Source organism: Oncorhynchus mykiss, chromosome 16 (genome assembly GCF_057628025.1).
Source record: "Oncorhynchus mykiss isolate SJ-2025 chromosome 16, ASM5762802v1, whole genome shotgun sequence".
Classification (NCBI taxonomy): Eukaryota; Metazoa; Chordata; class Actinopteri; order Salmoniformes; family Salmonidae; genus Oncorhynchus; species Oncorhynchus mykiss.
Window position 1 is genome coordinate 18903860 of NC_143037.1, and position 14039 is coordinate 18917898.

Below are 14039 nucleotides of genomic sequence, written 5' to 3' on the forward strand. Positions count from 1 at the left end.
AAATGGGTTGAAATACAGGCTTAATATGTGGTATACCTTGTAATTGGTGACAGTATATATCATTTCAATGAAATTATAGTCTATATATTTTTTTAATGAAATAAAATGCACGTGGTACATCTTTGCAAGCTCTACTTCTTACTACAAAACGGAACCTTCTCAACAAAGTTGGAGGAAAGATGTATGAAGTAGCACCGTTACCATGGAGATAAAATACATATCCGGACGCTCTAAAACGAAAAAGACAGGTGGGTCTGGTTTCAAAACAATTCTATTTGGAGTCAGTTTATCCTATTATAAAATATTAACATTAAAGTAACAATGCTCTTTTGTGTAGACACATTTTGTTTACAAAGTATTTACAGTCAAATAGGAACGTTTTACACTGAAAACCTTAGCTAGCGTAACGACGCAACAATAACGCCTGAGCTAAAGGTAAAAATTTAAGTAGAACATATTTTGTACCCCTGTTGTCTTAGCTGACATTTGTAGCTACTGTGTTCATACATTATGGCATTTTCTTGCATACAGGAAAATGGACTCAGAATACTTGAAAAGGGGTATGGGAAAATGTCTCATAGAAGGATTAGCCGAGGTGGCCGAGCTTCGCCCCATGGACCCGATCGAATTTCTTGCACAGTGGATTTACAAGTATAAAGAAAACATGGACAATGAGGAGAGAGTGAGTAATGATGTTCAGACTATTGCAGCCTATAACCAAATGTTGTCTAGGCAATCTCATTCAGACGTGCTCTTTGGTATGTGTTGGTGCATTAGTTTATTTAGTAAATATTTGTCTTGAAACTGCATTGTTGTTTACCTGTTGTATTCGGCACATGTGACAAATAAAGTTTGATTTGATTAACTACCTGCATGCATACTTTTCTGAGCCTATACTGTCATTCAATGTTGCTAGATAACGGGACTATAAAAACACTTGAGTACACAATCATTAAGCTAGTATTGTTGTGATATTATTGGAATATCTCTGATCATTGCAGAAAAAGGCCCTCCAGCAGCAACTGGAGCAGGAGCAGCAGAAAGCCATAGATGAGGCAGTGCACATGAGGCAGATGAAGGAGGAAGAATATAAAATCACAGGGGAAGTCCCAGAAGATCCCAAAGAAACAAAAGTATGTGTGTGTGTGTGTGTGTGTGTGTGTGTGTGTGTGTGTGTGTGTGTGCACAGCCGGCCCGTTCATTAGGCAGGATTAGGCGGCAGATTGACGAGGGCGGCATTTTCTAAACTGACCAAGACGCACCTCCACATAAAACCTCACATAATTCTGCCCAAAGACAATGACAATTTCGCAAAACCAGTGGCATATGGGCTTTTTAGGTGAGTGCTGATGCTGCCCTGATAAGCAGCGCCCACAGGCTGGAGATAAAATGTACGACAATGTAATGAGACTGACACTTTTTACATCATGCAGGTTTCTCCGATCAAATAGCCTAATCTAAATGACGATAAATCAAATGAAAAATGTGCTGTCATGTTAACAAACAACATCTCCTAAAAACAGGACAGGACAAAGTAAAATGGACAATATGTCATGGACAATCACAACTGTTGTCCAGGAGTTTCACCCCATTGTCATGATCAGTGGTTTCAAGTTTGTATCCGTACATTTTTGAAAAGCTGGTCATAGTGAAAAATAAATACTTCTGCATTTCCCACTGTGTAAACACATTGCAAATAGGTTCACGATAACTCCTGATAGAGTTGGGTAGCTGATATTTAGAGATTAAATATCCAAATTCATTAGTCACAGGATCCAGGACTACTATTTGGTGCGGATTTTTTTGTTGTTGCCTGATTTCAACATCTGGAAAATACGTATTTTCAACATCTGTAAAATAAGTATTTTCAACTTTCATTCAGAACCAAAAATGAACCATATTTCAATGTCTGGAAAATACGTATTTTTCAACATCCAGAAAATATGCCTTTTCAACATCCTGGGAAATATGTATTTTAAACATACGGAAAATACATTTTCACCTGTTATTCAGAACCTATTCAGAACCTAAATTGAACCTATCTTCAACGTCTGGAAAATCCGTATTTTAGACGTCTTTTCAATGTAATTTTGCTTACTGGGATTATTCTAGTTTTGCAGAGGGCGCCATTTTTGGGTCTCGCCTAGGGTGGCAGCACGGCGAGGACCAGCCCTGTGTGTGTGTTTGTGTGTACAATTTAAAGCCCATGAGGGTTGAAATTGTGTTGTTATCTTTTCAGGAAGTTGAGGAAATACCTGCGACGCCTCCGCCAGCTCCAGTTTCAGAAAGGCCCAAGAAATTAAACCCTCCAACGCTTGCTGCAGTGGAGGAGGGCGATGATGGGGTATGGTTTTTGTAGAATTTTAAGACTTCCTCAGTTCCTCAGATAAAACGTTTTCATGTGTTGTTTTCAAAACCATTTTTGATAGATTGTATGTTTTTGTGTATGCTTAATATCAGGGAATCTGTGATGTCTTATAAATGTTGGTCGTCTTAAATTAGATTTAGCGTAATAAGCCCAGTGTAATCTCAAAATGGTAAGAAAACAAACCAAATTAGTAATATCTGTTTAGAATGTCCATGTTTTGACTAGATGTTCACAAGAGAGCTACAACTGCATTTTGAAATATAGATTAGGAACAGAGAGTTGAGAATTTTATCGTCCAGGGTTTAATCTCATCAACACATCATCAGATATTTCAAGAGGACCCTACAAGGTCTGGTCAGAGTCAGACCACCGGGGTCATATCACCAGGTGTCATGGAGAATGAGCCGTTGAAATCAGAAGTATCCACCACCTCCAACTCTGAAAATGAGCAGGTCACTGAAGAAGTTCAAGACAAAGATAACACCAAACAGGAGGTGACATCCGTCCCAGAGCTCAAGAATACTCCGCTAAAATCTGTGTGCCTTTGGTGGCTGCTATACTATCCTCTCTAGGTCACCAATTTTTTCGCACCTCTGTATCATCCGAGGGCTATTCCGGTTCTGTCCATTGGCTGATGATGACTGCTTCAGCACATTCTTTGCATGGCTTGCCCTCTCCCTGAGGTCAAAACATTTGATTCAGAAAGGCTAGACGTGCAGGCTAGAGCTGAGAGCAGGAAGACTAGAAATCTACAGATGTGGATGAATGGCTGCAATGATTCTAATATTGTTTTGTCTCACAAACTGGTCACCAGGTGACTGATCAACCTGAAACTAGTGAACCTGATGAATGTACACAAATAGAGGTAGAGTCAACCTCAGCACCAGAGAATGATGAGGGGGGACAAACTGAGGATCCACAAGACAAACACAAACCTCTTCATCAAGACCAAAATAAGGTGATGGCTCATACCAAACACAGACTGAAACGAGGGACATGAGAAATAACAAATTAGAAAAAGAGATAGGAAAGAACATGGATAAATGTGTGCCAGACAAGAGAGGGAGGAATGTCCAGACAAGACAGAAGGGATACATTGGACAAGTGCACAGTAAAGGTCATAGATTACTGAAAAGAAGACAAGTCATTGTGTCTTGGGAGACAGTCAATGTTGTTTTCAGGACTGAAAGAGACAGTCAATGTTGATTTCAGGACTGAATGAATGAAAAGATGGTAGGAGCAAGAATAAAAGAATCAGGAAAGCTGAATAATCAACCTTAAAAAATATCTTCCTTTTGAGATGCAGTGAGGACATTTTTAGCCAGACAGTCACACTATTATCGAACAACACCAGAAGACGAGAGAGAATAAGTACATTCAGTGAACTGAACCCAGTCATTTTTCTTCCAAAAACATTTTCAACAGGTGACTGATGAACCTGATAAACCTGAAACTAGTGAACCTGCTGATTCTACACAAGTAGAGCCAACCTCAGGACCAGAGAATGATGATGTCAAACCAGATGAGACTATGTCTGAGGAGGGACAGGAACATCAGGACCAAGAGAAGGTGATGGCTTCATGTGACACACCCAAGACAGATTAAAATGGTTGATTATGTATTTGTGTTTTTAGAGATATGCTGAGGATGTCTACCATCTGTTTTTACCCAAAGACGTAGCAATTGAAAAAAATTATATTCATTCAGGGAAGGAAAGACAAAATAAAGGGATGACAAACCAGGAGAAGAGAGAGGAAAGATCACGGTGAAATGCGTGCCAGAGAAGAAAATAAAATACAGTACCAGTCAAAAGTTTGGACACACCTACTCATTCAAGGGCTTTTCTTTACTTTTACTATTTTTTACATTGTAGAATAATAGTGAAGACATCAGAACTATGAAATAACACATATTGAATCATGTAGTAATCAAAAAAGTGTTAAACAAATCAAAATATATTTTATATTTGAGATTCTTCAAAGTAGCCACCCTTTGCCTTGATGACAGCTTTGCACACTCTTGGCATTCTCCCAACAAGCTTCACCTGGAATAGTTTTTCAACAGTCTTGAAGGAGTTCCGACATATGCTGAGCACTTGTCGGCTGCTTTTCCTTCACTCTGCGGCCTCAACTCCTCACAAACCATCTCAATTGGGTTGAGGTCGGTTGACTGTGGAGGCCAGGTGGAGGCCAGGTCATCTGATGCAGGACTACATCACGCTCCTTATTTGTCAAATAGCCCTTACACAGCCTGGAGGTGTGTTGGGTCATTATAATATTGAAAAATAAATGATAGTCCAACTAAGTGCAAACCAGATGGGATGGCGTATCGCTGCAAAACGCAGTAATGGCATGCTGGTTAAGTGTGCTTTGAATTCTAAATAAATCACTGACAGTGTCACCAGCAAAGCAGCCCCTCCATGCCTCACGGTTGGAACCACACATGATCAGAACATCCGTTCACCTACTCTGCGTCTCGCAAAGAAACATCGGTTGGAACCAAAAATCTCAAATTTGGTACTCGTCAGACCAAAGGACAGATTTCCACCAGTCTAATGTCCATTGCTTGTGTTTCTTGGCCCAAGCCTCTTCTTATTGGTGTCCTTTAGTAGTGGTTTCTTTGCAGCAATTCGACCATGAAGGCCTGTTTCACTCAGTCTCCTCTGAAAAGTTGATGTTGAGATGTGTCTGTTACTTGAACCCTGTGAAGCATTTATTTGGCCTCAGTTTCCAGAGTCTGGAAACTCTCTCTGCAGCAGAGAGGCTGCATTCCAAACACTTAAAAGACCCAGTCCTCAAGACTTAGTCCTCAAATTATGTGTATTTTTTTTTTATACTCTTTAAAAAAAAAAAAAATGTACCCCTTTTTCTCCCCAATTTCGTGGTATCCAATTGTTGTAGTAGCTACTATCTTGTCTCATCACTACAACTCCCGTACGGGCTCGGGAGAGATGAAAGTTGGAAGTCATGCGTCCTCCGATACACAACCCAACCAGCCGCACTGCTTCTTAACACAGCGCGCATCCAACCCGGAAGCCAGCCGCACCAATGTGTTGGAGGCTACCTGGCAACCTTGGTTAGCACGCACTGCGCCCGGCCCGCCACAGGAGTCGCTGGTGCACGATGAGACAAGGACATCCCTACTGACCAAGCCCTCCCTAACCCGGACGACGCTAGGCCAATTGTGCGTCGCCCCACGTTCGCGGCCGGTTACGACAGAGCCTGGGCGCGAACCCAGGGACTCTGATGGCACAACTGGCGCTGCAGTACAGCGCCCTTAACCACTGCGCCACCCGGGAGGCCCTATGTGGACACTTCTGATGACGTATCATGACGTCTGACGAGTATACACTTGCAGGAGGAAGGAATGATTTTTAAATGGACCGCCCTTGCCCGGAAATTTGTCAATCGTTCATCCCGCGTTGATTGTGCTTTCAGCCAGCTTGTGGGTGCTTTATATGCGATTCAGTCAATTATGATTGCATGTCTACTTATATTAACTATATCATTATTAATATATACCTACTGTATGATAGCTAGCAAATTAATTTCCAAAAGCTAACCAATCAAAAACATAATTACTTTTACGAGACGTGTTTGTGCATTAGTAGCACAATCTTTTACTTATTTACTCCATATTGACGTTGAGGGTTTAAGTTTTGGCAGACTTTTCTTAGTGGATGTATAAACATCGCAAATTGAATTATGGGGCGTTTCAGGCACCGAAGTGAACATAATTGTACTCTCGCAAACTCCATTAAAAACGAGGGCTGAGGGGCTCACATTGCAATTTCCCTTGCTTGGCTAATCATTTGGACCGACCACAAATATGTCTGCGGGGATTCCCCCAAGGGCATAAGGCGAGGGTGTGTCTTTTATGAGTTTGATACGCAGCCTGGGTCTTTCTTTCCTGTGGTGGTCCTCATGAGAGCCAGTTTCATCATAGCGCTTGATGGTTTTTGCGACTGCACTTGAAGAAACATTCAAAGTTCTTGAAATGTTCCGTATTGACTGACCTTCATGTCTTAAAGTAATGATGGACTGTCGTTCCTCTTTGCTTATTTGAGCTGTTCTTGCTGCAGCAGAAGGCAGACGTTTTACGTGCCCCCAATCAATTGTGTTTATCTGCGTTGTTTGTAACTTATTTCTTTGCTATTTTTGTACATAATGTTGCCGCTACTGTCTCTTATGACCAAAAATAACTTTTAGACATCAGGACTGCGATTACTCACCATGGACTAGCAGAATCCTTTTTCTTCTTTCACGACACCGACGAGCCCGAGGCGGAGGATATACGGCTCCCTCTGGAACAGGCTCCGACCCCAGTGATCTGCATGAAGAGGAGGTAGAGAAAGAGAGGCCGGAGAACGGGCTGTCAGAGGCGATCGAATAAACCCCCAATCCCCTAAATTCTGCTAGCACACATGCAATCTTTGGACAATAAAATGGATGGGTTATTGGGAAGATTAAACTACCAACGGGACATTAAAAACTGTAACATCTTATGCTTCACGGAGTCGTGGCTGAGTGACGACAATATCAACATACAGCTGGCTGGTTATACGATGTACCGGCAGGATAGAACAGCGGCGTCTGGTAAGACAAGGGGCTGCAGTCTATTTATTTTTGTAAACAACAGCTGGTGCACGATATTTAAGGAAGTCTCGAGCTATTGCTCGCCTTAGGTAGAGTTTCTCATGATAAGCTGCAGACCACACTACCTACCGAGAGAGTTTTCATCTATATTCTTTGTAGCTGTTTACATACCACCACAGTCAGAGGCTGGCACTAAGCATTGAATGAGCTGTATTCCGCCATAAGCAAACAAGAAAACGCTCCTAATAGCCGGGGATTTTAATGCAGGGAAACTTAAATCCGTTTTACCAAATTTCTATCAGCATGTTAAATGTGCAACCAGAGGGAAAAGAACTCTGGACCATCTATACTCCACACACAGAGATGCGTACAAAGCTCTCCCTTGCCCTCCATTTGGCAAATCTGACCATAATTCCATCCTCCTGATTCCTGCTTTCAAGCAAAAATTAAAGCAGGAAGCACCAATGACTAGATCAATAAAAAAGTGGTCAGATGACGCAGATGCTAAGCTACAGGACTGTTTTACTAGCACAGACTGGAATATGTTCCGGGATACCTCCGATGGAATTGAGGAGTACACTAAGTGCATCGATGACGTCCCCCCCACAGTGACCGTACGTACATACCCCAACCAGAAGCCATGGATTACAGGCAGCATCCGCACTGAGCTAAAGGGTACAGCTTCCCCTTTCAAGGAGCTGGACTCTAACCCGGAGGCTTATAAGAAATCCTGCTATGCCCTCTGACGAGCCATCAAACAGGCAAAACGTCAATACAGGACTAAGGTTGAGTCGTACTACACCGGCACTGACGCTCGGCGGATGTGGCAGGGCCCGCAAACCATTACAGACTACAAAGGGAAGCACAGCTTAGAGCTGCCCAGTGACACAAGCCTGCCGGAAGAGCTAAACCACTTCTATGCTCGCTTCGAGACAAATCACACTGAAACATGCATGAGAGCCCCAGCTGTACCGGAAGACCGTGTGATCACGCTCTCCGCAGCCGATGTGAGTAAGACCTTTAGACAGGTCAACAGTCACAAGGCTGCAGGGCCAGACGGATTACCAGGACGTGTACTGCGAGCATACGCTGACCAACTAGCAAGTGTCTTCACTGCCATTTTCAACCTCTCCCTGTCCGAGTCTGTAATACCAAGATGTTTTAAGCAGACCACCATAGTGCCTGTGCCCAAGAACACTAAGGTAACCTGCCTAAATTACTACCGACCTGTAGCACTCACGTCTGTAGTCATGAAGTGCTTTGAAAAGCTGGTTATGGCTGACATCAACACCATCATCCCAGGAACCCTAGACCCACTCCAATTTGCATTCCGCCCAAACAGATCCACAGATGATGCTGTCTCTATTGCACTCAACACTGCCCTTTCCCACCTGGACAAAAGGAACACCTATGCGAGAATGCTATTCATTGACTACAGCTCAGCGTTCAACACCATAGTACCCTCAAAGCTCATCAATAAGCTAAGGACCCGGGGACTAAACACCTCCCTCTGCAACTGGATCCTGGGCTTCCTGACAGGCTGCCCCAGGTAGTAAGGGTAGGTAACAACACATCCGCCACGCTGATCCTCAAAACAGGAGGCCCCTCTGGGGTGCGTGCTCAACCCGCTCCTGTACTCCCTGTTCACTCATGACTGCATGGCCAGGCACGACTCCAACGCCATCATTACATTTGCAGATGACACAGCAGTAGGCCTGATCACCGACAACAACGAGACAGCCTATAGGGATGAGGTCAGAGACGTGGCCGTGTGGTGCCAGGACAACAACCTCTCCCTCAATATGATCAAGACAAAGAAGATGATTGTGGACTATAGGACAAACAGGACCGAGCACACCTCCATTCTCATCGACGGGGCTGCAGTGGAGCAGGTTGAGAGCTTCAAGTTCCTTGGTGTCCACATCACCAACAAACTAACATGACAGTAGTGACGCTGACACAACAAACCTATTCCCCCTCAGGAGACTGAAAAGATTTGGCATGGGTCCTCAGATCATCAAAAGGTTCTACAGCTGCACCATCGAGAGCATCCTGACTGGTTGCATCACTGCCTGGTATGGCAACTGCTCGGCCTCCGACCGCAAGGCACTACAGAGGGTAGTGCGAACGGCCCAGTACATCACTGGGGCCAAGCTTCCTGCCATCCAGGACCTCTATACCAGACGGTGTCAGAGGAGAGCCCTCTAAATTGTCAAAGACTCCAGCAACCCTAGTCATAGACTGTTCTCTCTGCTACCGCACGGCAAGCGGTACCGGAACGCCAAGTCTAGGTTCAAGAGGCTTCTAAACAGCTTCTACCCCTAAGCCATAAGGCTCCTGAACATCTAGTCAAATGCCTACCCAGACTATTTGCATTTTCCCCCCTCTCCACACCACTGCCACTCTCTGTTGTCATCTATGCATAGTCACTTTAATTAACTACCTACATGTACATACTACCTCAACTAACCGGCACCCCCCTGTATATATATATATATATTTTTTTTTTACTGCTGCTCTTTAATTGTTACTTTTCTCTTATTCTTATCCGTATTTTTTGAAACGGCACTGTTAGTTAGTGGCCCGTAAGTAAGCATTTCACTGTAAGATCTACACCTGTTGTATTCGGCGCATGTGACTAATAAAATTTGATTTGAAATAGTGCTATCTTCTGTATACCACCCCTACCTTGTCACAACACAATTGATTGGCTCAAACTCATTAAGAAGGAAAGAAATTCCACAAATTAACTTTTAACAAGGCACACCTGTTAATTGAAATGCATTCTAGGTGACTACCTCATGAAGCTGGTTGAGAGAATGCCTATTGTGCAAAGCTGTCATCAAGGCAAAGGGTGGCTACTTATAAAATATATTTAGATTTGTTAAACACTTTTCTGGTTACTACATGATTCCATATGTGTTATTTCATAGTTTTGATGTCTTCACTATTATTCCACAATGTAGAAAATACAAAAAAATTAAGAAAAACCCTTGAATGTGTAGGTGTGTCTAAACTTTTGACTGTTACTGTATGCCTAGACAAGACAGAATGAGGAGTCAAGTCTGAAGGAGGAAGGTGTTGTGTGGTGTTCAGTCAACCAAGAATTAACAGACAGGGATCAGAATATCGGAGGAGAAGGCGATATTGCATGTGATGTCAGAGGCAGGCTTAAAACATGTTTTATTACTCAACCAGTTTCCCTCTGACAAACTCAACATAGGAGACTGATAACCCTGTCCCAAGTGACACTATTGATCGCACACAAGAAGGGGCAGCCTCAGAGAGTGATGATGTCAGACCCGATGTGACGCAATCTGAGGAGGGAGTGGAGGAGGGAGCGGAGATGTCACAGGGGGCACTTGAACATACAACTCCTGATGACCAAGCCAAGGAGAAGGTTAACATGGAGAAGGCTTTTGTTTTCGAAAGACATTTACACTGTTCAACTACAATGATAGCATGCATAACATATAAGAAGACATTCTCAAGAGTGAATGACTAAGGAAAACAGGTATAAACAGTGTATCAGTTCCATCTAAACCCGGTTCTTTTTTTTTTTCAGGAGGAAGATGAGGACGAGGAGGACAACTAAGATGTGGAATGATCATTTTCCTACATTATCTGGACAAAGACGTTAGCTCAAATGCAATGATAGCTTAAAGATCTATATGTTATAACATTCTACATCTTATAAATCAATAGAGAAGCTCGACTAACGCCTAATGAAATGCATGCGTTCCCCAAGATGGAGATATATATGTCAATTTAACAAAATGAATATTCAGTTTGCTTTGAATAAATTTGTGTAAGGTTGTGCTTCCAATTGTATTTATTATGAATGCCATTGAATGCCATTTAAGCAGTCAAATGTTTAATTGATGTGGTGATTCTTTTTCTGGTTCTTGTAGTTAGAAAAACTATGGCAGTAGGCAGGACATATGTGATCAGTTTATCATGTGCTCTTTGAACGCTACAGATGGATGTGCCACATGGTTGACGGTGACAGCGCCATTCTGAGGCTGCGTTTAACAGGCAGCCCAATTCTGAAAATGTTCCATTGGTATTTTGACCAATCACATCAGATCTTTTCACGTCAGTTATTTTCAGAGCTGATCTGATTGGGCAAAAGACCAATAAGTGACAAAATATCAGAATTGGGCTGCCTGTCAAATCGCATCTTTAACGCAGTGTAATTGGCCATGTCTGTGCGGCATCAATCCAATCACTTTGCTGGCGAGACTGCGACTGAATAGCTCACATGACATTTATCTATGTACTTTCGAAATAACTTGTGAAATATCAAAACAACGATTGGGCTGGATTTAATTATTCGGGGATTTAAACCCAGCCTGCAACGTGTGAGTCATAAGGGGCCAATCTATGCCAAGGGTTGACCGCGTGCCTCCATTGTTGAGCGTGTTTATGGGCCAAGAGTGGTTTCGTGTTAAAGTTCCGTCCCTATTTCGATACAAAGACAAATTTTGCGATGGATGTTGTGGTCCAGTCATTGGGCGCAGTTGTTACCTTAATCGCTACTGGTTTGCGCTCTTTCAGCGACTTGTTTTTGACGCAGCCATCGAGAGCCACCCTCAAACATTTAGAGGAGACTGACCTCAAACCATTGACAGGAGGTATGTTTCTAAAATACTTAAAAAAAAATGTATTGTGTTATCTGACGTATTGGTGTACAATGAATGGTCACAGAATGTATTGGTGACAACTGCAATTTTCCCCATAGGCCTATCTGAACTGAAATAGCCTTGCCTGAACCCGATTTTTGAATCAAATCGGGCAGAAAATAGCGTTTTGAATCATGCCAGTTTCCCCTCATGACCTCGACGAGCCACAATATTTAATAAACTTATTTTAACATACTTTGCGGATTGTCAGTGAATTTGGTCTTTTTGGCGGTTGACTTTACGTATCCACAGGAAATTATAATTGTTTCCCATTCCTACCGCCAAAAGGACTAACTGCACGGACAACCGGTAAAGTATGTTCAAATATAATTTTATTCAACATTCTGTCTTGTAGAGTTCTTGAGGTTACTGTCCAGATCTAAATGTTAAGTTCTGCCCCACAACGTCGGGTTTCCATGCAACCCGTGACATGAATTTGCTTAATTTTAAACCTTCTTTCTCACTTAGCGCGTAAGCCTTTGAAGGCCAAATGTTTATGGGAGAAGTCTGGAGCAGTTATCATGGCAGTAAGGCGGCCTGGATGATTTTTGTGCAGAGAGGTATAGTTTGAGTCACTGTTTACCTCTGCGTTTGTAAACACCTTATTACATAATTTATTTGATGTTAACAGTAACACTGAGGTATACATCCTTATTTGCGTATTTATTTCCCGGGGTGTGTTCTGAATGAATTTGAGGTACAAGTACCATGTTTGCTAGTGGAGACAGACATGATTGTTGCATTTGGCTTTCATCAAGCCGATTTGATTAGTTTAGAATTGTTTATTAGCTTAGTCAATGTGTATGCAGACACACAGCTATAAAAAAAAACTATTGTAAAAAATCGACCTGCAACAAAGCATGCTGGGATATGAGACACTCGTATTAACGTCAACAGTCGTAAGAACACCATGTGGCGTTGATTCCACTGACCCAAATAATACTTAATTTGATTTGTCACATACACCACCAGATGGCTGCAGTGAAATGTGGTGGTTTACAGGGTAGTATAGTAGTATGGTGGCCCCTAGAGAAAATTAGGTTTAAGTGCTTGGGTCAGCTTGGGTATCTGACCTTTCGGTTACTGGCCCAAAGCTCTAACCACTGGGCTACCTGTCGCCAGCAGGTATTCACTGCAGGTGGTGTCAATTTAAATCACCCCGTTAGAATCAACACTGCCATAACTCAAATCTTTTGACCTCAACACTGGGACTTCAATGTCATAAAATTTGCTGCATATTATCAATATAGGCTACTTCATGATTTCTTCTGCCGGGCTGTGGTCTGATCTAGGCCCTGCGTCTGTCATTTGACAATTGGCTTATGTGGTGTAATCCTCCAGGAGGCCGCTGAGCTGTCCTCTCTGAAGCCCCAGCTGGAGGAGCTTGGGGTTTCTCTGTATGCCGTAGTGAAGGAGGACATCGGCACAGAGATCCAGAACTTCAGACCCTACTTCAATGGGGAGATCTTCATTGATGAAAAGGTGCATAAGGCTGAATTTCAGTCTAATTTACAGGAAATGAATCCTCTTGTCCAATCAGTGCCATGTTGGGTCATATCTCAACTAGTTATGTATGCACCACATTATCTAATCTGACATGATTATTGCACTATGAATAGAGCAATTTGTTGCAACTCCAAAGCCTTCTGTTTTTGTCACAGAGATGTTTCTATGGGCCCCGTGAGCGTAAGATGGGTCTGTTGGCGTTTCTCCGTCTGGGCGTGTGGATGAATGGTCTGCGAGCCTTCAAGAACGGCTTCTTAGGAAATGTGTTTGGAGAAGGCTTTGTGCTGGGTGGGGTGTTCGTCATTGGAGCAGGCCAGCAGGTAGGTCTTCTCAGGAAATATTCATTTCGCCATCTCACTGATGCATGGGTAGTAAAATAAGTGTTTTGAGGGAAATGCTGGCTAAATGAATCAAATGGTGCCACCAAAGCCAATATCTTTTTCGTCTGCAGGGTGTACTGCTGGAGCACAGGGAGATGGAGTTCGGGGATAAGGTCAACATTCTAGATGTCCTGAAAGCTGCCAGAAAAGTACAAACTGAACTTGTCTTTGGAGAAGTAATGTGATAGAAACTGAAGCAAATTCCACCCAATTTAGGAGGTAGATGCCGTCTTGTTTGTAGTTGCCGTGTTCTCTCTGGGATCTGCAGGGGCTTGTCCTGCTGATGTGTAGGTGCTGTGTTGGGCTGTCGGCGTGTGTTTATGATGGTCTGTGTCTAAACTCTGTTGAGTGACCAGACTTGATGCTTTACACGCAAGTCTCCCCATTTGGTCGACACACAGCAGACGGGCTACCTGAGGACTTGAAAGAACTCTGTTTGACAATAAAGATCTTGTTATGCATCAGTACCTCTCTGATCTCTTTTCTCTGGCTAGGTTAATGATTGACT

At 42.9% G+C, this 14039-nt stretch overlaps 1 protein-coding gene and 1 pseudogene across 5 annotated transcripts; both read left to right on the plus strand.

Moving 5' to 3' along the window:
- Positions 1–183: 183 nt before the first annotated feature.
- On the plus strand, positions 184–10782 carry dydc2 (DPY30 domain containing 2). 4 transcript variants are annotated; one of them, XM_021565055.3, is made up of 8 exons: positions 184–248; positions 532–682; positions 1002–1133; positions 2240–2344; positions 3183–3326; positions 3794–3937; positions 10187–10363; positions 10529–10782. In XM_021565055.3, the coding sequence occupies exons 2-8, from the start codon at positions 536–538 to the stop codon at positions 10556–10558; spliced, it is 879 nt and encodes a 292-aa protein (XP_021420730.2). In that variant the 5' UTR covers positions 184–248; positions 532–535; the 3' UTR covers positions 10559–10782. The 4 variants fall into 4 exon arrangements, with proteins under 4 accessions (XP_021420730.2, XP_036802314.1, XP_036802315.1 ...); XM_036946418.2 differs by lacking the exon at positions 184–248 and adding an exon at positions 374–435; XM_036946419.2 differs by lacking the exon at positions 3183–3326 and having other exon boundaries at positions 205–248.
- A 156-nt stretch (positions 10783–10938) lies between these two features.
- LOC110491534 (peroxiredoxin-like 2A) lies at positions 10939–13995 on the plus strand (annotated as a pseudogene). Its single transcript, XR_016487161.1, has 5 exons — positions 10939–11597; positions 12114–12205; positions 12987–13127; positions 13307–13471; positions 13603–13995. The product of XR_016487161.1 is annotated as a peroxiredoxin-like 2A (transcript).
- The last annotated feature ends 44 nt before the right edge of the window (positions 13996–14039 follow it).